This window comes from Oryctolagus cuniculus, chromosome 7, assembly GCF_964237555.1.
Source record: "Oryctolagus cuniculus chromosome 7, mOryCun1.1, whole genome shotgun sequence".
In the NCBI taxonomy this organism is placed as follows: domain Eukaryota; kingdom Metazoa; phylum Chordata; class Mammalia; order Lagomorpha; family Leporidae; genus Oryctolagus; species Oryctolagus cuniculus.
The window spans coordinates 53,539,884-53,562,359 of NC_091438.1; the positions used below are offsets into that span (position 1 = coordinate 53,539,884).

Below are 22,476 nucleotides of genomic sequence, written 5' to 3' on the forward strand. Positions count from 1 at the left end.
TCCAACAAGTCCACTCACACCCATCTCTGCCTGGCCTCCGACAGGGTGTGCTCTCGGCTTTTCTCCCACCCTTCTAGAAACTCTCCCTCCTGTTTGCTGCCCCCTAACTGCAGGCAGGCATTCCAAGAACCTGTCCACTTTCTGCTGATGGCACCAAGCGCAGGTCCGGTGTGTGCTGTCACTCCCTGAGAACAGACCTGAGGCTGACCCACCAGGGCTCAGACCGGTACCTGGCGGGCTCAGTGTTTGCTGAATGGATACAGGAGCTGCTCACCTGACCACTGGGCTTCTTAACTTCTGTCTTCCAACAGCTCTTCGCAGGTTCAGGGGCTATGGTTCATCAAGTGAAAGGCAGGCTAACCTTTGTCAGGTCACAGTACACACAGCGAGTGAGAATCTCTGTACAGCTCTCTGGGCAAACAGGCCCTAGGGTAGCCTCTGACCTGGGAACCCTAGGGAGGCAAGGCATCAATATCATGACACATCTCCAGCCCAGTTGGAACCCATGTGGGATCCTTGCCCTGGCCCATATGCTAGGACGTTCTCGCTTGGTTCAGCTCTAAATAAGGACACGGGGAATCCATTATCAAGACAGTCTTGGCTCAGTCTCACTTTTAAGCCTGGAGAAATGACCCATCTGTCTGCACACCGTCTCTAATTCTTTAGAATTCCAGGTAGCATCCATCCTGAACCCTGAGACACAATTCTGCTTTGCACCGTTCTAGGCCAGCATCATCTGATCTGAGACAGAGCAAGACTAGCCACAAGGTACTTCCTGCTCTTCTGAAATATCCCGAGTGATGTAAAGGCTTTCTCGTTCCAGCTGCTTATCAAGGTGTGAAACAGGATGCAGCAAAGGCCCCGGACGTCATCCTTAAACTCGAATCATGCTGCTTAGTGACTCCATAATCTAGCACAAACACTTAGGGAGTACTGAGGGGAAATTGGATTTGAGGCACACACACACATGCACAGGGCCATTATCTCTGTCTACTGGGAATCACATTGCTGGTACGCGACAGCCTTAACCACACAGTCTATGTTCCTGCTTTCCAAAGACTACAGTTGGTGTGGAGAGAAATACTCCAGCGTCCAAGAAACCACTGACTGTGCCAACCGCAGCACTTTGCCTTTTCCAGAAGATGAATTATGAAGAATTTTTGCCAGTTCAAGTTATTTTCCCAAAGCAGAGTCAAATGGCCTTGCAACCTTGCCTTTAAGATACCAATGCAATTAAACCGAATGGCTATGGACTGCCCTGACAGCTTCACCCAGCTTCACTTGATGAAGTGAGACACAGACACACACCGACAGACAAGCCCGCACCTTATTCCACTGCCAAACACAGCGCCCTTATGAAAATGTACTTTCAATCTACGGGGGGAGAAATCAGCTCCACCGCTCATCCCTAAAACAAAATAGCCTATAAATGCCGACCAGCCCCACTGCCTTGTAAGGAATGATCACTGACAACTAGAGTTCCTATTCAGCAGGCTAATAAGAATAATTATAGCCAGGGCAGGCATTAATCAGCTTGGCAGATACAGGAATTCTGTTAACAAGGCTGAAATGAGTGCCAGGGAATCTCTGAAGGCCACAGCACTTCAAAGACCGTTAAAGCTGGATGCGTTCACTAGGATTCCTGCTGCTGTGTCCCCCTCCAGTGTTTCCTGGAGGAGGCTGCTTTGTGGCCCCTGTCCTCCGAGCAGGCACGGTCACCTGCCGGGGGCGCAGGGCGGCTGCGAGGTGCATGCTGGCACAGCCCCTGCCTGCACTCTGCTCACCCCACATCTTCCCCTTCCCAACACATCAGGCTTGTTCACCTGAACTAATCTCTAGCAACACACGGCCCCAGGTGGCGGGGCCCATCGGTCCATTCTCCTTAGCAGAGGCAGAATGCAGTGGCGATCAAACCCTGGCTCTGCCGGGGGGATCGGTAAGGTCTGTTAGGTGACTTTTCTGCCGGGGGCATCGGTAGGGTCTGTTAGGTGACTTTTCTGCTGGGGGCATCGGTAGGGTCTGTTAGGTGACTTTTCTGCCGGGGGCATCGGTAGGGTCTGTTAGGTGACTTTTCTGGGCATCAGCTTCCCAGTCTGTAACGAGGAGATAACGGTGCCTTTCTCAAAGTGTTGCTGTGTGGAAGAAATAGCAGAGTATGAGGAAGAGCCTGATGCTTGCCATTCACACTATAAATAGCAGCGACTGCTACTCTGGGCCTGTTAGGTGCGGAGCCCCTACAGAAGCTATGAGAAAAGAACAAAGAGTCAGAACCCAGGCAGACATGCGTGGTACCTAAGAGGCGGTCACACCTGGGCAGGAGGGCAGGCACATCACCCTCCATCCTTCATCACTCACACGCAGACTGCCAGCCGGCCCCCTAAGTCCCTTCTTCCATGGCAGCTGGCACATGGCTGCCAGGCTTCTCTGCACCTCCCAGCTTCCCTTGCAGCTACTCTGGCATGGGACAATGGAGCAGATACAGAACGGATGTGCGCCACTGCCAAGCGTGGGTCACGAGCCACCATCCGGTTTCCTCCACACTTCCCCCCTTCCTTCTTCATGGTGAGGTCAATCCCCAAAGAGATCTTAGAGAGCACGGCCCGAGACAGCACCACTGCCGGCAGCCTGGGAGCCAGCCCGGCCACGTGTGGCAGGGGCCCCACCCAGCTCTCCTTCTGAAGCATCCAGGTGGCCATGTTGTAAGACACTTCTATCATCTGCACCGCTCTGCTTTGAGGCTCAATGTTAGGCCACTCTAACCTCCCTAAGCAATAAGATACCCTTCTACAGCATTTGAATGTTAAAAATATAAATGTAATGCTTTTGTCATTAATGAATATTTTAATAGATTTGCAGAACAGAATAGAAAGACATGAAGAGAATATGCTAATCCCACTCCACAATTCCTCTTCTACTCTCCAGTTCAGGCTGCACCCCAGTTGGGGACTTAATCCTCTTCAGATACATCACCCTGGTGTGTTAATCTCATCCCCCTGCAAACTTTTAGTGGCTACCCATTTCCCACAGACAAAAGGACACCTTTAAATGGATTCAATCAGCCGATAGCTATCAAGCACCCACTATGTGTTACACATTCTATTAGTAACAGCGAGTCCATGAGCCCAACAAGGTTCCTGTCCCCAGGGGAGGGACTGAGACCAAGAAAGTATACAGTGAAATAAATAAATGCTATGCTGAGAGAAGCACAGGCTGCCCGACAGCACCCAGCGGGCCAACAAATCCAGCCCGCGGTCCAGCCTTCTCAGCTCAGCCTGCAAAGCCTGCAAGACGCCCTCTACACCAAACCCACCTTTCAGTTTGCTCCCCCATTGTTCTACCCGCCCCCACCACCTACCTCCAGTTGCAAGAAACTCACATGCCATTTCTGAATGAGCCCAGCTCTTTCCCTCATCCACACTCCATGCTTCTCCCTAGGGACCAGAATGCTCTTCTATCCGTTCTTTCAGAATTCTAATTATCCCCAAGGCTCAGCTCAAATGTCACCCCCTCCAGCATAAGCAACCCCAACCTCCCAGTCACAATGAATCATCCTCTTCCTTGCCTCCTCCCCACACCTGGTTTCTACGGCAGGTGTTTCATTCCGTCTTAGAGTCAGTGGTTTTATTACCTGTCCATTCGTCCCCACCCACCACTCAGTGAGACACTGTGTGTGCCCTGCATGTGGCTGGGACGCCCAGGATTGATCACATTGTGGCGGACAGTCATTCAAATGCCGTACTGAATGCATGGACGGCACAGGCAAAGAGAGAGTAGACAGGTCACTCAGCATCACCTGTCTGAGCCAGAAAGGACACAAGGGGCAGCATCTTCTTGGAGCAAAAGCTTAAGAAACCTGTGGGCAAAGGTGGGCGCCCCAAACACGGCCCTCTAGAGGGAAAGCAACAACCTTAGAGGGGAGACTGGAGGGAGACATCCACCCACCAGGAAGACGTCAGACCCTGTGCGAGTGAGTGGGTCCCCACCAGGACCTGGGCTGAGAGAGCCCGCGAGAGAAGCAGAAAGGATGGGAGCAGCCACAGAACGGAGAGACAGGGTGAACTCACAGGTGCAGGAGAGCAGTGATACTGGGCGCACACCCAGGTCGCACCACAGGAGGAAAGATGATCTGGCTTATCAACATTTTAAGTTGCAGGAATCAGTACAGTGCCAAGGCGGTACACAGCAGGGAGCCGTCCCAGGGGTCAGGCTGAAGCCAGGGCAAGTGAGACTGAGAGACACCAACAGGTCAGAGAGCCCGCCGGTGAGAAGGCTCTGGCTGGTGACACCAGACAGCCCCTGCGCAGCCAATAGGAGACGTCCAGCCAGCCAGAAGCACTGCTGTACAAGGCAGATTTCTCCACTTCTGCTGGCTTCACCAGCCTCTCATTGCCCCACTCCCATACCTCAATTACCCATTCTTCTCCAACTCCCACCTTTCATTGCCCCACTCCCATACCTCAATTACCCATTCTTCTCCAACTCCCACCTTAGCCCACCTGCCTTCTTTCATGTTGATTTGCAGCTACCTGAAAGGTGAGATCTTGCATCCACTGGTTTACTCCCCAAATGCCCACAATAGACAGGGCTGGGCCAGGCCAAAGCCAGGAGCCCGAACCTACATCTGGAACTTCCACATGTGCGCCAGGAACACAAGCACTTGAGCCATCTTCTGCTGCCTCTCAGAGTGCATTAGCAGGGAGCTGGATTGGAAGCGCAGCAGCCAGGACTGGAACTGGCACTCTGATATAGGATGCAGCTGCCCCAGCGGGTAGCTTAACCCACTGTGCCACAACACCCAGCCCCTATCACATCCCTTAACTGGTGTGCAGGCTGGGAACTTCACCACCCTAGGGGGACTCATTCACCCAGGCTATAAACTCCTAGAGTTGCACAGTACACAACCTGTGCAACCATGGGTCGCAGACACAAAAGCTGATTAATGGGTACAAACTATCACCAGCAACATGCAACAAATGCAGAACTTAGAAGCTTCCCGACATGAAGGAGAAAGATTAAAAGCTCTAGAATCAGAGACCACAGACAAGGTGCTATGAAACCAACGAGAGATCTCAAAGTTTTCTGCACACAGGTTGCTGGATGAATTCTCTTAGGAAGTGAGTTCCAGAAAACGGCTCAGAGGCAAAGGAAGAACACACAGCAGCAGCCAGACAGGCTGGTGGCAGGCAGCAGGAGGCACAGCCCGGGGTTGGGGCAGGGTGGGTCCTGGTGCCAGCAGGAGGGGAGGGGCTGTGAAAGCTCTCCACTGGGCCCCTGGGACCCTAAGCCATTTAGCATGTGCTCAGCTGGGAAGACACCACCCGCCATGCAGTCTGTCACAGACTCAGACCTGCCCTCTCTGGGGGCTTGGAAGACACCCACCGACCAGGTCACAGGATCTACCTCGCCCTGGTTGCCACTGACCACAGGGATTCAAGGATGTCACAGAAATGGCAGGGTCAGCCGCAGCTCAGGTAGGCACGTCCTAGGCAGATTTCTGTGGCTGGGACCGAAACCCACGCTATCCACGTGAAGATGGTGTCTGTGCAGAGAGGGAATGGAAAATGGAGAGGGGAAAAGCCCACGAAAGATTCCTTGGGTGGGGGGAGGGCGCCGGGCCGAGGCGTCCAGAGGCACCAGGGGCTTCCGGAGCGGGGTGGGAAGGCAAGGGACAGTCAGGGAGGAAAAGTAACAGGTAGAAAAAGTTGGAGAGGCCGGGCTCTCCTTGGGTCTTTGTGTACAAACACGCAGCGAGGCAGCTCCAAGAAACGCTCAAAGGCAAGGCTGAGGCAGAAGATCGAGGCGCGCCTGGAATGACGGCAGGGCTGGCACAGCCACCGTCCCCGCACGCTCCGGCCGCCGCGACCTTCGCAGAGCAAGTTGGGGACTCTCCGGCTCGCCCGGAGCCCGCCCCTCGGCAAGGGTCCGCGAGCGTCCGGGGTGCTGCGCCCGGCGCGCCCATGGCGGGCAGACCAAGGGCTCCGATTCCCGCCCCCCCGTGCCGGGGACGCGCGCTGGGACCGCGGGCACCTTCCGGGCCACGAGTTCAAGGTGAGCCGGGCTCCCGGCGGCCAACAGGTAGGGCGGGCAGAGTGAGGGCCGCCGGCCACGCGCCGCTCCCCGCGGTGAGGTGTGGGGAGGCTCGGCTCAGCCCGGTCCGGCCCGGCCCGGCCCAGCGACGTCGGCCACTCCCCGCCCGGCCGGGTCTCCCGGGAGCCGCCCGGGCACCCTGGGCGCCCCAGGCCGCGCGCCGCAGCCGCGCCCCGCCAGCCCCGGTGCCCCGCGCCCGCCGAGCCCGCGCGCACTCACCCAGCCACAGGAGCGCCAGCAGCAGCGGCCTCGGCGCCAGGCGCCCCATGCTCGCGCGGCGGAGCTGCTCGCCCCCTCCTCCTTCTTCCCCGCCGCCTCTCCTCCTCCTCCTCCTCCAGCTCCGGCTGCTCCAGAGTCGGCGCTCCTCCGCCTGGGCCGCGCGCCTGCTCCGCTCTCCTCGCGAGCCGATCAATCCCGGCGCCGGGGCGTACGTGCGCCCGGGGCTCCGCTCGCGCCCTCCCGCCTCTCACACGCCCGCCGGCCCTCCCTCCTGCAGCCGGCCGGGCCCGGGAGCCGGCCCGCCGATCCCAGTGTGCAGCCCCGACCGCTCCGCGAAAGCAAAAGGGAAGAGCCGCAGCGCCCGCCCGCCCGCGCCTCCCATCCGGCTCTCTGCCAGCAACAAACACAAACTTTCCCAAGCCCCTCCCCGCTCCAGGTAACGGAGGAGGCGCCGGGGCCACCCGCTTAAAGGGGAGGAGGCGTCGCAGCCCACCCAGCCCTCCCCTCGGGCCCCCGCCCCCACGAGAAACTTTCCTCCGACCTTTAAAAGTTGGTCTGGGCAGCGTCGTCTGGAAATCCCACTGCCCCGGCCCCAACCCCCAGACGCCCTGCGTTCCCCCTCTGAGGTCACCCACGCGTGTCGCCATGAGCCCCCCAGCTCCCGCCCCGAGCCGGCTGCTTAAAAAAAAAAAAAATTCCTAAGCCAGGACTGAGAGGGCGGGAAGGCCTCGAGGGCAGGGCCACGGGTGCAACCTCTGTGTCCCACAGGGCGGTGCCCAGGGACTGGCTTCGAAGGGGCAGGGGCGAAGTCGGAAAGCGCTCTCCGTGCCTGGGCCCCGACCCCGTGGCGCTCCTTGGACCAGCTTCCCACAGATGAGCGCTCCCACGGAGCCCGCGTGTCCGCCCGGGCTGCGTGTGGAGCGAGCTTCGAAGACTTCGTGTGTGTTAAGTGGACACAACCACTTGCCAGAAGTCTCTTTCTTACCCACAGTGGAGTTCTGTGCTTCTGGTTTGAATACAAAAGACCCCGCGGTATTGAGGTTCCAAGTTCAAAACTTCACAAGGCTGATTCAGCAGGACAAGGAGCAGCACTGGTGCCCACGGTTGGAGTCATCACAGCTTTTATTAATGTGAGGGGAAACAAGTCACAGATGCCCTCCGCCCCAACTGGCTGGGAACACGGCTTTCACTCTGAGGCATCCTTTTCCCACCAACAAGCCTTATCTGAACCAACAAGTGCGTGATTAGCTGGGTGTGAACCCTTCGGAGAGAGACTCGCACAACTTCATTTCCGGTGGTGCCACAGTGTTAATGTACCTAATGCCACTGAATGGCACACTTTAAAAGGGTTAAAATGGTAAATGTTGACGTTGTGCATGTTTTGCCACAGTAAAACAAGACTTTCCTAAGACTGTTCACCCAGGCTGTAATTCCTTTTCCCTTCCCATCCTGATTCTCTCCTAGAATTTCACAGGGCAGTTTTTATTATTTCATTCCATCATCCTCGAATGCAAGCCGTATGTTAGGCCTTGCAGGGTGCTGGAGCTACAGAGAAGCTTAAGGCCTGGCCCTGTGGAAGCTCAGATTTCGGCTCGTCCATCTTTCTCTTTCTTAACCACCCGGAGTGCTTCACGTCTGGGCTGCACATTTGCGCACTTGATCACGTTCAGTTTAGCATGGCTCAAATGCTGCTCTCATCCCACGGATAAGGCAAGGGCCTAACAGTCTGGCACACTCATCTCGCATCCCTGGTGCTACTGCAGGGTAGATCTAAGAACAAAACAAATGCAAGGCTGGGAGTATGAGTATGACTGGCACATAGTAGGTCTTCAGTACATGTGTATAGAATGCATTCACGCTGGATGCTGGTACTACAGCTGTGAGTCAGACCATTCTTGCTCTTCAGGTGCCTGGAGTTTGTGAATCATGACTTAGTAGTATGACAGCATGTTCCAAGCACAGGCATGACACAAGGGAGTGGTTGCCAAAAACAAAAGAGTTTCACAACGAAAATGTCTTTAAAGATCAGTAGGTCAAGGCAGACATTATGGAGTGTCAAGGTCTTTAGCTGTGGTATGAATCTAGGGATGAGTTCACAGTCGGTGTTGTATATCTAATGTGCTAGGGATTCTTCTCTTCGCCCACTACTGTCCCCAGGTGTTATTAAATTAATGGTGCATCTTACAGCCATGGAAGTAACAGTGGTTAACAGTTGAAATGGTAAGAATAAATAAGACTATCCAGGCAAGGCAAATAGAATGAGGCCTGAAGTGGATACCTGTTGGTGGCGGGTAGTCACCTGTGTCGTGAGTTAAGCAAAAAGCCGTTTTTGTAGCAGAAGACAAGCATAAATGAGTAACCCCAGACAGCCGGCCACAACCACCATACCTTTTGCGTAGCCTGGACTGCTAAAGGATAAAAAAATGCTTCTACCTAAAGAAAGAGGGCACCTGCAACAGTGCGCCAGCGCAATTTGTTAATTCATGATTCTGGAATTTGATGAAGCTTTTATTATGAGAGAGATTCATTTGCCAGGGTGAGTAAACTCCTATACGGGTCAGACTTTTGCCCCAACCAATTGTTCTCAGTTTGATTAGTCTGCGAGCTTGCCAGGAGCAGGAGAACTCACTCGCTCACTCTCCAATAATTCTTACTAACCCACACCCACTCCCCAGGAGGGTGAATCCCGACGATTTTCTTTAGGGGTGCTGGTCAACCAGCCGTTATTGGCACTTGCCTACACACATCATCTGTCCATCTACAGGTGTTGCCTTGAAAACCCCATGTGGGTCCTCACACTCTCACTCTGAACACGTTTTCCTGCTGAGAGCAGACAAAAACACCACATTATTTAACTTTGAGAATGGAAATGTTAAAAGCTTCCCAAGGAATGAATTTGCTGATTGTTCTAAGGTTAACCCAGGCTTAGTATGTTGAAACTGACAGTTCTACCAATGGCCCTGACCCCTGCTTCAGCAGATTCTCAGAGGAAGGACTGTGTTCCCAGCAACATTTCATTTCATCAGTCATTTTTAAGCAAAGTATCCCTTGTTCTGTGTACATAAATATGTATACATATATGAAGGTACTTCAAAAAGTTCATGGAATTATAAAAGCTAAGTTTACTTTGATGCAAAAAAAAATAAAATCTATGCACAGTTCTTTCATGAGACATATTTTCCATGACCTTTTTGAAGATTCCTTGTATGGAAGGATTTCAAAAATTTTGTGCTCCCCAAATAAACATCTTTTAATTCCATTTGGCCACAAATTTATTGAAGCGCCTTCATATTTCCCCTAGTAAAGTTAAATAAGGATTTACTAACCACAAGGAAATTTAACACTTAATATTAGAATTAGAGAATGAGACTAAGAATTGAAATGGGAGAGGTGGGGGGAAGAAACTTTGATTTCCTGAGAGTGAGAGTCAGTCTGGTGAGGCCACAGAGAAGGTAATGGAATGCCCATCGGACTAGCTTCAGAACAGCAAGGGGCCTCATTTATTCTGAATTGGTTAGGCAGGCCTCTGCTGAGTGCTGGCGCTGCTCTGTGACCTCCCAACTACCCATTCTTTTCATCCGTTCTTTAGCCTGAAAGGGAGATCGTGGGGAAAAAATGTCCTGACAACTGCCTATGATGAGCCCACAGTGTCTCCAGAGCATCCACCCACACTGCAGGCACCCACTTCACACGGGGCTGTTGCTGCAGCCACACAGGGTCAAAACGTGAAAGGGGAAAAGCAGGGACAGGGGCCGGCGCCATGGCTCACTAGGCTAATCCTCCGCCTGCAGCACCGGCACCCCGGTTTCTAGTCCTGGTCAGAGCGCTGGATTCTGTCCTGGTTGCTCCTCTTCCTGTCCAGCTCTCTGCTGTGGCCAGGGAGTGCAGTGGAGGATGGCCCAAGTGCTTGGGCCCTGCACCCCATGGGAGACCAGGAGAAGCACCTGGCTCCTGGCTTCGGATCAGTGTGGAGTGCTGGCCGCTGCGGCTGGCGCGCTGCAGCCACTGGGGGGTAAACCAATGGCAAAAAGGAAGACCTTTCTCTCTGTCTCTCTCTCTCACTGTCCACTCTGCCTGTCAAAAAGAAAAAGAAACAAAGCGGGGACAGGATGAGATGAGGTCTTTGCAGTCAAAGTGTTCTACCAGAGCAAGGCCACGTTATTAGGTGGGAAATGCCCTTGGCCTTGCCCTGGCGGAGCTTGTCTTCAAATGCAGTGTGTCCAAAGAGCTGCGAGATCCAGAGGCCTGGGAGAAGACTGACGCCAGAAGAGCAAAGGCAATGGAAAGGAAGGTGAGCAGAAAGGGAGGCACTGGCCACCGCCATCGTGCGTGGGCATCGCTGGGCTGAGAGAAGCTTCTAAAATGAATAGAGACAGCATGATCCACTGTGAGAAGGAAGGGCTGCCGTGTCGCCGAGGTTAGCAACGGCCGGCAAGGCTACAGGAGGTCCATCTGATTCTCCACCTGCCCTGGCACCCAGCTGGTTCGCTGGGCAAGAGCTCCATCCTGGTTTTCACAAGCAAGCTGGAGGGCAGGGGAATGAGAAAGAGGAAGGAGAGAGTGGGGCGTGTCCTCATCTCCCCAGCCACTTTCTCCCTGCCCTCGAGCTGCACTTGGGGCTTCAGCTGGAATCTTAAGTTCTCGGCACCTTTCAAAGTCAACCTTTCAGTCTAAAATGCACCTACCATGGGCTTGCTGGGTAAAATGCAAGATGGCCAGCACAACTTGAATTTCAGGTAAAAGAGGAATCCTTTTTCAGTATAAGTATGTCCCAGATACTACATGGAGCCCACTTTTACGGAAACCACGTTCCTTGCTTATCTGAAACTCAAATTTAAGTGGGCATCCTATGTCTTTATTTGCTAAATTTGGCAACCCTCATCCAGAGAGGCGTTCCTTTATGGAAATAGGTTCTTCCGAAAGAGGTGGAGAAGAGAACGCTGAGTAAGCTATTTTCAGGTTGTTGTGAAGCTTTGCATGTTGAATGCAGTATGGGGCGGGCATTTGGCACAGCAGTTAAAGAGCTGCTTGGGGTGCCCGTATCTTATATCTCAGGGACTGCTTTGAATTCTAGCTGCTCTGCCTCCAACCTAGCCTCCTGCTAATTTGCTCACTGTGAGGCAGCAGATAATGGTTCAAGAACTTGAGACCTAGAGGGAATTCTGGGCTCTGGAATTTGACCTGGCCCAGCCCTGGCTATTGGGGAAATCTGGGAGTAAACCAGTGGCTGGAAGATATTTCTCTTTCTCTGTCTACCTTTCAAATAGACATGAAGAAAAAAATAAAAATTATAAAGGAGATGTAGACTTGAGTCACTGGGTAAAAATTGCAGGAGATGGAATTGGCCTAGTTTGCAGGAGGTACGTTATTCAAAGGTCTTCAAAAAAATTATGAAAAGTTTGTATTATGAAAAAAACTGCATGATTTCGAAAAATTTTTGCACCAAAACAAGCAGCATAATTCCATTTTCTCATGGCCTTTTTTGAAACACTCACGGACAGTGGTATCGTGGTATCCTCTCTTTTCTGGAAAACATTTAGCCAGAGGTTAAATACCTCCCTTTAAGGGAGGCCATCAAGGAGTCACTGCACGGAGTGGGGGGGAGTGAGGTACAGACAAGCTGGCCTTCAAAAAGGTCCTTTCTAACCTCAAGATTGTGTGATTTATCTACATCTACCCAACTCTCTTGTCTCATCCCTCTTCCAAAGTTCACTGTTGGTCTCTGCTGTGCTTCCCCATGCCCCGATCTAGGGCTGGGCTAGATGTGCACCGCCTACCATCAGAGAACAGAGAAGCTCATATGTAGATGTTGTGGTCCATTGTGAAAAACTGGAATTACCACTCCTGCTGCCTACTGTCCATGGAGAGGGCCTGGATCAATCACAGACGGTCCCTGACTTATGGCAGGTGGATTTGAGATTGTCCAATTTCGCTATGGTGTGAAAGACATTCAGTAGAAACCACATGGGATGGGTCAGCGCATCGCAGGTAAAGCCTATGACGCCAGCATCCCATATGGGCACCTGTTCATGTGCCGGCTGCTTCACTTCCAATTCAGCTCTCTGCTAATGGCCTGGGAAAGCAGTGGAAGATGTCCTGAGTGCCTGGGCCCCTGCACCCACATGAGAGATCCAGAGGAAGCTCCTAACTCCTGGCTTCAGAACAGCCCAGCTCTAGCTGTTGCCACCATTTGGGGAGCAAACCAGTGGATGGAAGATCTCTCTGTGTCTTTCCCTCTCTCTCTCTGCAGCTCTGCCTTTCAAATAAAAAAAAAAAAATCTTGGGAAAAAAAAAAAAACCATATAGCACTTCAAACTTTAAGTTTTGGTTTTTTACCCCCAGACTGATGATGATACAAGATACTCCCACAGCTCTCCGTCAGCCCCACGATGTACTCAACACTTGACTGTAAAACAGGCTTTGTCCAACTGTCGGCTAATGTCAGTGTTCTGAGTATGTTTAAGGTAGCTAGGTTAACCTATTGCAGTTTTGATTTAAGATATTTTCCGTGTGTGCTGAGTTTATGTCTGCTCATCTTACTCCATTGTATACTGAGAAACATCTACATTCCGGAACCGGGCTATCATTTTTTAGGAGGCATCTTCCTGTTTGGATCCATTTCGTAGCTCAATCTCCTTGAGCAAGTCACTCAGCTGCAGGGTGCATTTAGCAGCGTTGTCTGTCTTGCAGGATGTACATTTTACAGCCACTTCATGAGTCTTTTACTGAACGCTTTTTACATCTGCTTCAGCAGAAGCAGGATTGTTACCCTTGCATTAATTTTTTTTTTCCAGCCTAAAACTACTGCACTCATGCTCTATGACGAAGCTTGTGAGGTCTCCATGACCCACTGACCTCCACATTAGATAGCAAAATCACCTTCTGAGCAGAATCCTGGGTATCCCTGAAAACACTGGACGTCCACTTCTGACCTGTCCTGGTACAGCCCCAGCGCGTTCACAAGCGGATGTCAGAGATCTGCCCCAGCTGGGCTGATTGATGGATAGAGCAGGTGATTTTGTGCTTAAGCAACCACCTGGAACAGCTACCCTAGATGATGAGTTCCAACTTACTGCCCTTCCGTATTTTTTAAAAGCTTAGCTGAGGAAAAACAATATTTATGGAAGACTAACTGAAATAAATACAGTCTGAGCATTCTTCCAGCTCCCCTCAGATCTACCACTGAATGATGAATTCAGTAGACCGTCAGTGAGCATAATGCCCGAATATAGCCCACCCGCACCTCTGCAAAGTTGCTTTCACGGAATTGCATTTTGTCATGATGCCATCAGCCTGTCTCGAGGGCTGTCCCGAGAAGCAGCCCGCTGCGGTTTGTCATTGTGCTTCTCAGAAGGACAGGGTCACAGAAGCTGTTCATTGCAACGGCGGCAGCCTCTCTCTTAGGACTCAGGCACACAAACGTGTGCTCTTCCTTAGCGACTGCTTTCCTTTTATTTTCAGGTCTCTGTAAATACTATAATCACTGGTATTTCCCTTTTCATAGTACAGCACTGGTTAGAAAGCTTGTGGCCCAACCTGCGGCTTCTGTCTAGCAATGAATAGGACTTAAGCATAAATTTTGTATAACCCCCCTTCTAGCTCCTTTTTACCTTGCTACCATTGTTTGCCCTCTCCCTCATTTTCCTTCTCCCTCATTTTCATTTCTTTTTTTGTATTCACACGGTTTCAATGTAGGAAGCATTCTTTTCCCACCATCCTCCCTATTATAAAATTCTAGTCCACACCTCCTGCCCTTCAAGAGGCGTTTTAAATTCTACCTCCTCATTTGCAGATTAAATACAATGAGGTAATAATCACAATGAGTTCTGCTTCCAGAGAAAGGCTGGAACGTGATTCGGCTGCATCAGCCCGCAGGACTTGAGGCCCCGTGTGAGGAGGGCACTGCCATGCCCCTCAGGGCACAGGAGCCCCTGGAGAAGGGCACGGTTGCCAAGAGCAGCAGACACTTCACCGTCCCCCCTCCTAACCCTGGAAAAGTGCACCGTGCAGCTGGCTGCACGGGTTGGCAAATATTAGAAGCAGTTTGCTTTCTCTAAGCACACAAGGTTGAGGGGTGGGAGTGGTCTGAGAGTGTTGGGGCAGATGGATGGGAGTTGACCTTCAACTCTATACAGTCAACTGCTCAAAGGGGCTGGGCCAGCCAGCTCTGAGCTCTTGCTGCCTCCACAGAGTCTCTGCTGTCTCCAGGCTCCCAGGGATGCCCTCCATGCTTCTTCACATGGCCAGAGATACTGATTTGGCTGTAAGCCCTGTAGCTGGGACAGGATCTCAAAGAGCAGCAACAGGGAAGAGGGAGAAGAGGCCAGGGGCCAAGAGAAGGCCAGCGAGGTGTGTGTTGTCCAGGTGAGTACAGCCATGGGCATACTGTGGAGGATGTGTCTCAGGTTGTCCCCGGGGCTGTTACTCCCTGACCCTCCCCCTCAGCAACTGAGGTGGCCCCTAGCAACATTAACTCCTCCACGCCTCCAACTTGCACCTGTTTCAGTCCAGCTCTCTGGAGGAGACAGGTACAGAAACCCATGTGGTTGTGTGGCAACCCCAAGCGTGGCCAAGAGACACAAGTGGGGGCCTCTGCTGCAGTGGCTCATGACGCCTCTGGGGGCTCCCCCTGTTTCCTCAGGCTGCCATCCCCCCACGCCTTGTGCGTGCCTCTGGCTCTGCATCTAATGCCTGCGTCTAGCAGTGATGCAGCTCCATTAAACTTCGGGTCCCTGGCATCCAGCACAGTGCCCGACACACAGTAGGTCCACTCAATAAGCACTTCAGCTCCCATTAGAGTAGTTCTACTTTGATCTCTTTTGTACATTGGAGTCCACATATAATTTTATTTGGGGTAAAATATTAATGCGAAACCACTCACTTACCCCAAACCCCTCATTTCACATAGGAGGCACCTGAGGCTCAGAGAACCTAAGTAACTTGTCCAAGATTACATAGTGTATTAAGGCGATTACGGAATATTAAAATGAGTCCACCAAGTACAGCAAATACAGACTTGGGAGCCGACTAGAGTTACAATGTGAATTATTAGCACTTCAAATGGAGGGTATGACCACCTCTGTGCTGGATTTTCAGCAGGAAATTGCTTAAAATAAATTAACTTGGAAAGTTCCTGAGCTCTGATTAAAGAAGTGAATGGCTTGAAAGAAGCTCTCTCTCTCTTCTAGGGAAAGAAATAGGGGCTCAGCGACACATTTCAGGCAATGCACCGAGGACTGTGTATCAGAATGAACTCACCTGACATCTCTTCCTCCAACCTGCTTCTCTGGCCCCCACAGCTGTAGGGAGCGTGGTGCATTTGTTTTTAATGAAAAGTGGGGTCTGGAAAGTACCACAATCTCAATAAATTGTAGTTGTCCTCTGCCAGCCCTCCCTTCTGCCTGACTGCTGCCCTGCCTCCATACCATCCTTTTGCTGCAGCCTCTTGCATGTGTGTGATAAACAGGCATATAAGGCCAGGACAGTGTACGGTTATGATAAAAAAAAAAAGTCTACCACTTCTCATTGCATGTTAAAAGCCAGTGAAGCACTTGATGTTGGTTGGGGCAAGAAGTACTGAGAGTCTTGGGAAATAGTGATTCCTGACAAATGAGAGAGAACCATTCATTTGAATAGACCTACTCATACCAAGCTTTTCTTATTTATCCAGACGTGGGTCAAGAGAGGCTGGGGTAGCATTTCCATGGTCTGTGGCACCATGGCGAAAGCAGACAGCTGCTCCTCATCTGTGTGGCCATTCTCAGACGTTTTCCTTCTGACACTCACCTGAGCCAAATGACCAAAGCAGTGAACTTTTCCATCAAGCAACACAAAAGAGCAGTGAAGAGAACCAGACGTGGCGTCGCCATATGGGGGAACATCTTGGCTCCCCCAGTTGTAAAAGCTCTCTAGCCTCAGGTAAGTTGATTACTTTTCTGGGCCTCAGTCTCCACATCTGCAAAACGGGACAATAATAACGCTTCTGGCAAAGATGTGCCTGGAGATGGCTGAGAAAGGAGAAATGTTTATGTCATTGAAGCTGCTGGATTGTCTCTGGACCTTTACTCTGTCAGCCCCACCGTGGCAGACGAGGAGACGTCTGCTAGAACATGGCCCCAGCTCCACAGGATGCAGTCATCCCTGGGATCAGCTGTCTTGCTGGGGGCTGTGTTTTCTGCATGACTCATGCGCGCTACGGAGTGCGAGCAGAAATGCCAGGTGTGAATTCAATAGGGGGCAAGTTAAGAACAGTTGTGTGGCTTTTTTGTACTCTCTTCCCCAGGCCGCTAGTTGGGGACTGAGGCCTGTGATGACAGAGCTGCTAGCTAGGGGAGGACTAGGAGCCCTGCATCTCCACCCCAGCACCTGCCTCGTGCTGCTATGGCGGGAAGAAGTAAGCCTTGATGGTGCTGGGTCACCGAGAGGTGACACCTACTGTTACCTTCAGGCACACACCCCGTGTCCTCCTTTTTAATGGAACCTCAGTGGCATTCAGGGGTCCTCCCAGCACTGCTGCATGAGGGGTCTCAAAGGAGGCTGGCTCCACCCTCTGTCCCAGTGGATGAATCCTGATTGCTCTACACTGAGCGCTCAGTGTTTGCCACTGATTGGCTTAAGCATGACCATGTGGAGGAAATTCTGGCCCATGAGCTGTGAAGAGGAGTTTTATGTAGGAGGGATTCTTGGGGAAGTCTTCTTTCTCTTCTATTAATGCAACCACTCCAGCTTCCTCATTTATGGATGTATGCACCTTCAAATAAGTTTATTACTTATTTGAAATGCAGAGTTACAGAGAGAAGGGGAGAGACAGAGAGAGAGAGAGAGATCTTCCACCTCCTGCTTCACTCTTCAAATGGCAGTGATGGCTGGGGCTGGATTAGGCCAAAGCCAGGAGCTTGGAACTCCATCTAAGCCCACCACGTGGGTGCAGGAGCCTAAGCACTTGGACCATCTTCCGCAGCTTTCCAGGTGCATTAGCAGGGAGCTGGATCAGAAGTGCAGCAGCTGGGACTGGAAATGTCTCTCACATGGGATGCTAGCATTGCAGGCAGGGCTTGACCCCCTGTGCCGCAATGCTGGCCCCACCCAGCTTTCTTAACATTACTCATTTTGGGGTTGCTTTGTTTTTTAATTTTTAAGATTGATTATACTTTACATATAATAAAACTCAGCAGTTTAAGTGTGTGGTTTGATGGGGTTTGACACATGTGGACAGTCATGTAACTACTACCTCACTTATGATAAAAGACTCACATCTCTCCAGAAAGTTCCCTGGGCGCCTTTGTGGACAGCTCCTCCCGCACACCCAGTCCCAGCCCACCAATGACCTGCTTTGAACCACTGTTGTTTTTCTTTTCCTAAAATCTCCTAAAAATTGCAATGTACAGTTAGGTGACTTCAATCACATAGCCCAGTGCTCTTGAAAGTCAACCTTGGTGTGCTCAGGATCATTCCTTCTTCTCCCGCTGGGGGACTGCAACACAATGTGTTTATCTGCTCACCCGTTGACGCACCCTTGGGTTCTTTCTAGTTTTCGCCCATTAGCAGTAAAGGTGCTATCAACAGTTGAGCGTGTTTTTCTGTGGACATGCATATTCATTTCTCTTGGGAAAATATCTGGGAGTAGGATTTTTAGATCATGCAGTAGAGGTATGCTGAAGTTTATAAGAAACTGTTCAACTATTTCTGGAAGTAACAGGCTGGGGTAATGTTATCTAAAATTTCTAACGGAAATGTAAGAGAATTTCAGTTCCTTGTCAATACTTGGTGTTGTCAGACACTGACATCTCACCAGCTGTTCGAGTGGTGTATCAGGATCTCTCATTGGGGTTTTGATTTGTAGTTCCCTCGTGATTAATTGTGCAGAGCATTCTCCCAGGTGCTTATTTGCCATCCGTGAGGAGACTTCAGACAGTTCTTGAAGGAATAGGCCTTTAGCCATGGTAAAGATACTCATTTTCTGGGGCTGGCATTGTGATGCAGGGGTTTAAGCTGCCACCTGTAACACCAGCAGCCCATGTTGGAGAACCCATTTGCATCCCATCCAGCTCCCTGCTAATGTGCCCAAGAAAGCATCAGAAGATGGCATGGGTGCTTGGACCCCTGCACCCATGTGGGAGGCCTGGATGAAGTCCCAGGCCCCTAGCTTCTGTTTGGCCCAGCCCAGGTTGTTGTGGCTATTTGGGGAGTAACCCAACATATGGAAGATCTCTCTCTCTCTCTTTCTCTCTCTTACTCCCTCTCTCCCCTTTCATTCAAATAAAATAAATAAATCTTTCTAAACTTTAAAAATAAAATACCTATCTTCCATTGAAATACCTAGGTTTGGAGCCGGCGCCGTGGCTCAATAGGCTAATCCTCCACCTTGCGGCGCCGGCACACCGGGTTCTAGTCCCGGTCGGGGCGCCGGATTCTGTCCCGGTTGCCCCTCTTCCAGGCCAGCTCTCTGCTATGGCCAGGGAGTGCAGTGGAGGATGGCCCAGGTGCTTGGGCCCTGCACCCCATGGGAGACCAGGAAAAGCACCTGGATCCTGGCTCCTGCCAGGATCAGCGCGGTGCGCCGGCTGCAGCGGCGGCCATTGGAGGGTGAACCAGCGGCAAAAGGAAGACCTTTCTCTCTCTGTCTCTCTCTCTCACTGTCCACTCTGCCTATAAAAAAAAAAAAAAAAAAAAAAAAAGAAAGAAATACCTAGGTTTGATTTCTGACTCCAGCTCCGAACTTTGGGTTTCTGCCATTGCAGATCCTGAGGAGAGAGTGGCGATGGCTCAAAAATTGAGTTCCTGCTGCCAGTGTAGAAAACGTGGGCTGCATCCCAGCCTCTGGCTTCAGGCCTGCCCAGTTCAGGTCCTTGTGGGTACCTCGGGAATGAACCAGTGGATGGGAACTCTGTCTTTCTCTTTCTCTGCCTTTCATATAAATTGATTTTTAAAGAGTTTTTTAAAGTTTCTGAAAAATACATATTATGAAAAACTACAAGAATACATGAATTTCAAAATTTGTACCAAAATAAGCTTGTTTTTTCATTCCATTTTTCCGTGAAATGTTGGGAGTACCCTACTATATATCTTTTTTTGGTGAGATGTCAAAGTATTTTGCTCATTTTAAAATTGAGTTGGGAGTGAGGCTGGCACTGTGATGTAGTGGGTAAAGCTGTTGCATGCAGAGCCAGCATATCATATGGCTGCCAGTTCAAGTCCCGGCTGTTCCACTTCCAATCCAGCTCTCTGCTGTGGCCTGGGAAAGCAGTAGAAGATGGCCCAAGGCTTTGGGCCCCTGCACCCACATGGGAGACCCAGAAGAAGCTCCTGGCTGCTGGCTTCGGATCGGTGCAGCTCTGGCCATTGTGGCCATCTGGGGAGTGAACCAGCAGATGGAAGACCTCTCTCTGTCTCTCTCTGCCTCTGTTTCTCTGTAACTCCACCTTTCAAATAAATAAATCTTTTAAAAAAAAAAAAGCTAGTTATTTACAGCCTGTCTCCCTGCAGTTTTAATCTGAGTCTGCACAGCTTAGCATCCTCCAAAGACTCGAAATTTCCCTTTAGGCATATTTCGGGCGGGGAGGGGTCTTTGCATCATTTTCGCCTCTCCTGTACCCTGCCCCATACTTTTCAAGCCCCACCTCCTCAACTCAGATCTTTGCGCCCAAATTCAGGGGGTCTGCCATGCTCTGCTTGGGTCTCCCCACTGCTCTTTGGTCCTGAAAGCTCCTTAAGCAGGAAGCCAGCAGTTGTGTGACTCATCTAATTTGTTTCTCTTCCTTCAGGGATTGCCCTGGACTGCAAATGGACAACCCTGGAAAGCAGTTGCTTCACGCATTGTGTCAAGTTTTCTAGTTGTGACAAGAGAGCAAGAGTGATGCCAGCTACTCGTTCAGGGCCAGAGGGGGAGATTCTCTTTATTGTTAAAGACATTGACACACATGGTCTCATCTTTCTTGGATGCCATTGTGCCTGGTTGTGATGCTGACTGTGTGTAAGCCAAGGTATAGACATAAAGAGAGCTAGTCTCGGGCTGGCACTGTGGCGCAGTAGGTTAATCCTCTGCCTGCAGTGATGGCATCCCATATGGGCACCAAATCCAGCGCTCTGCTATGGCCTGGGAAAGCATTGGAAGATGGCCCAATTGCTTCAATCTCTGTAAGGAGAGACCCAGAAGAAGAAGCTCCTGGCTCCTGGCTTCAGATTGGCACGGCTCTGGCTATTTTGGCCCTTGTGGGGTGACCCAGCAGAAGGAAGACATTTCTCTCTGTCTTTTCCTCTCTATCTCTCAAATAAATAAATAAATAAAATATTGAGAGAGAGAGAGAGAGAGAGAGAGAGAGAGAGAGAGAGAGAGAGACTGGTCTGCAGACAAAGCCACTGGGACAAATACAGCAGGAAGCAAGCATGGAAATTACTTGGGTCCTTAATGGGTGATGATACACTGAACTAACCAGCCCTGGATCTGTCCATACCTTGGAAAATTGTTGCTACATGAGAAAAAAATTTCTCGGGGCCAGTATTGTGGTGTAATGGTTAAGCCACTGCCTGCAATGCCTGAGATGGCATCCTATAAGGGTGCAAGTTCTGAACCAGCTGCTTCTGAACCAGCTCTCTGCTGTGGCCTGGGAAAGCAGCAGACGATGGCCAGAGACCTTGGGCCCCTGCACCCACATGGGAGACGCAGAAGGAGCTCCTGGCTCCTGGCTTTGGCCTGGCCCAGCCCCAGTGATTGTGGCCATCTGGGGAGTGAACCAGCGGATGGAAGAGCTCTCTCTGTGTCTTCTCTCCCTCTCTCTCTCTCTGTAACTCTGATTTACAAATAAATAAAATAAATCTTTAAAAAGAGAAGCAGAAGGGAAAAAAAACTTTGCTTAATTTTAAACCAACTACGTTGGGGTTTTGCAGTTAAAAATCATTCTAATTAATACAAATTAGAGAACTAATACAAAAATAATGCTCAGTAATTGTTATTTTAAACCATAAGTGTAGAGCATTGGTGCTGCAGAGGCAATGACATTTTCTAACTGAACGTCACAGCAAATGTAGGAGGGAGGTGGTAGTAACAACTCCTGCTTACAGATGCCAATGATGAGGCTGAGAAAACAGCCCATTTTCTAAGTTTATAAAGTTTAATCTCTGGCACAGCCAGGATCAGTCCCAGCCTTCTGTGACTTCAAAGTTACACTGCGGTTTAGTTCACCCAATATTGGTTTTCAAATCCCTGAGCTTAATCTAACTGTGCTGCTCTTCACTTAAAAGAGAAAACTGATCAATGAAAGCCAGTACCTTACAGGAAGGGGATCCGGGGCTCCCGCGTGCTAGCTCACCCAGACTTAGCAGGGGATGGAGGGATTCCCGTCTGAGTCCCCATCCCAGCCTCCCCTGCATGCCCACTCCTGCGGAAGAGCAGTGAGCTTTCTGGAGAGAGTGTCATCAGGGCTACCTGTACCTGTACCGGGGAGCATTCCAAGTCAGAGTCGGTGACACGGGAGACAGGAAACCAACATTGCAGGAGAAAAGCCCCCAAGGACCAGTGTCACTGTCCAGACAAGATCCTAAGCAGTGCTAGTTTAGAGGTGCTAGAAAGAGCCTGTGGTCCTCCATCTGACCCAGTCTCTGCTTGGAACACCCAAGTCACAGCTGCAAGACTGTGAGAGATGGGGCCGGTGCTGTGGCACAGTGGCTTAATGCCCTGGCGTAAAGCGCCGGCACCCCATATGGGCACCGGTTCTAGTCCCGGCTGCTCCTCTTCTGATCCAGCTCTCTGCTGTGGCCTGAGAAAGCAATAGAGGATGGCCCAAGTCTTTGGGCCCCTGCACCCACGCAGTAGACCCAAAAGAAGCTCCTGGCTCCTGGCTGTGGATCGGTGCAGCTCCGGCCATTGTGGCCAACTGGGGAGTGAACCATTGCATGGAAGATTCTCTCTCTCTCTCTCTCTCTCTCTCTCTCTCTGCCTCTCCTCTCTGTGTAACTCTGACTTTCAAATAAATAAATAAATCTTAAAAAAAAAAAAAAAAAAACGGCCGGCACCGTGGCTCACTAGGCTAATCCTCCGCCTTGCGGCGCCGGCACACCGGGTTCTAGTCCCGGTCGGGGCGCCGGATTCTGTCCCGGTTGCCCCTCTTCCAGGCCAGCTCTCTGCTGTGGCCAGGGAGTGCAGTGGAGGATGGCCCAAGTGCTTGGGCCCTG

The 22,476-nt window shown here is 51.1% G+C and overlaps 2 protein-coding genes and 1 long non-coding RNA gene across 3 annotated transcripts in view; 2 read left to right on the forward strand and 1 right to left on the reverse strand.

Moving 5' to 3' along the window:
* The window catches only part of PTGFRN (prostaglandin F2 receptor inhibitor), an 80,278-nt gene extending 73,837 nt beyond the window's left edge, over positions 1-6,441 (reverse strand). The window contains exon 1 of the mRNA XM_008264605.4: positions 6,307-6,441. Coding sequence (XP_008262827.3) covers positions 6,307-6,355 — 49 coding nt within the window. The 5' untranslated portion in view covers positions 6,356-6,441. The remainder of the gene's footprint in view (positions 1-6,306) is intronic.
* LOC138850566 (basic proline-rich protein-like) lies at positions 5,682-7,713 on the forward strand. Its single transcript, XM_070077814.1, has 2 exons — positions 5,682-6,742; positions 7,298-7,713. The coding sequence occupies exons 1-2, from the start codon at positions 5,811-5,813 to the stop codon at positions 7,548-7,550; spliced, it is 1,185 nt and encodes a 394-aa protein (XP_069933915.1). The 5' UTR covers positions 5,682-5,810; the 3' UTR covers positions 7,551-7,713.
* Positions 7,714-15,976: 8,263 nt separating this feature from the next.
* Positions 15,977-21,132, forward strand: LOC127493687 (uncharacterized). Its single transcript, XR_007924137.2, has 2 exons — positions 15,977-16,224; positions 20,070-21,132. It is a non-coding gene; the product is annotated as an uncharacterized lncRNA (long non-coding RNA).
* The last annotated feature ends 1,344 nt before the right edge of the window (positions 21,133-22,476 follow it).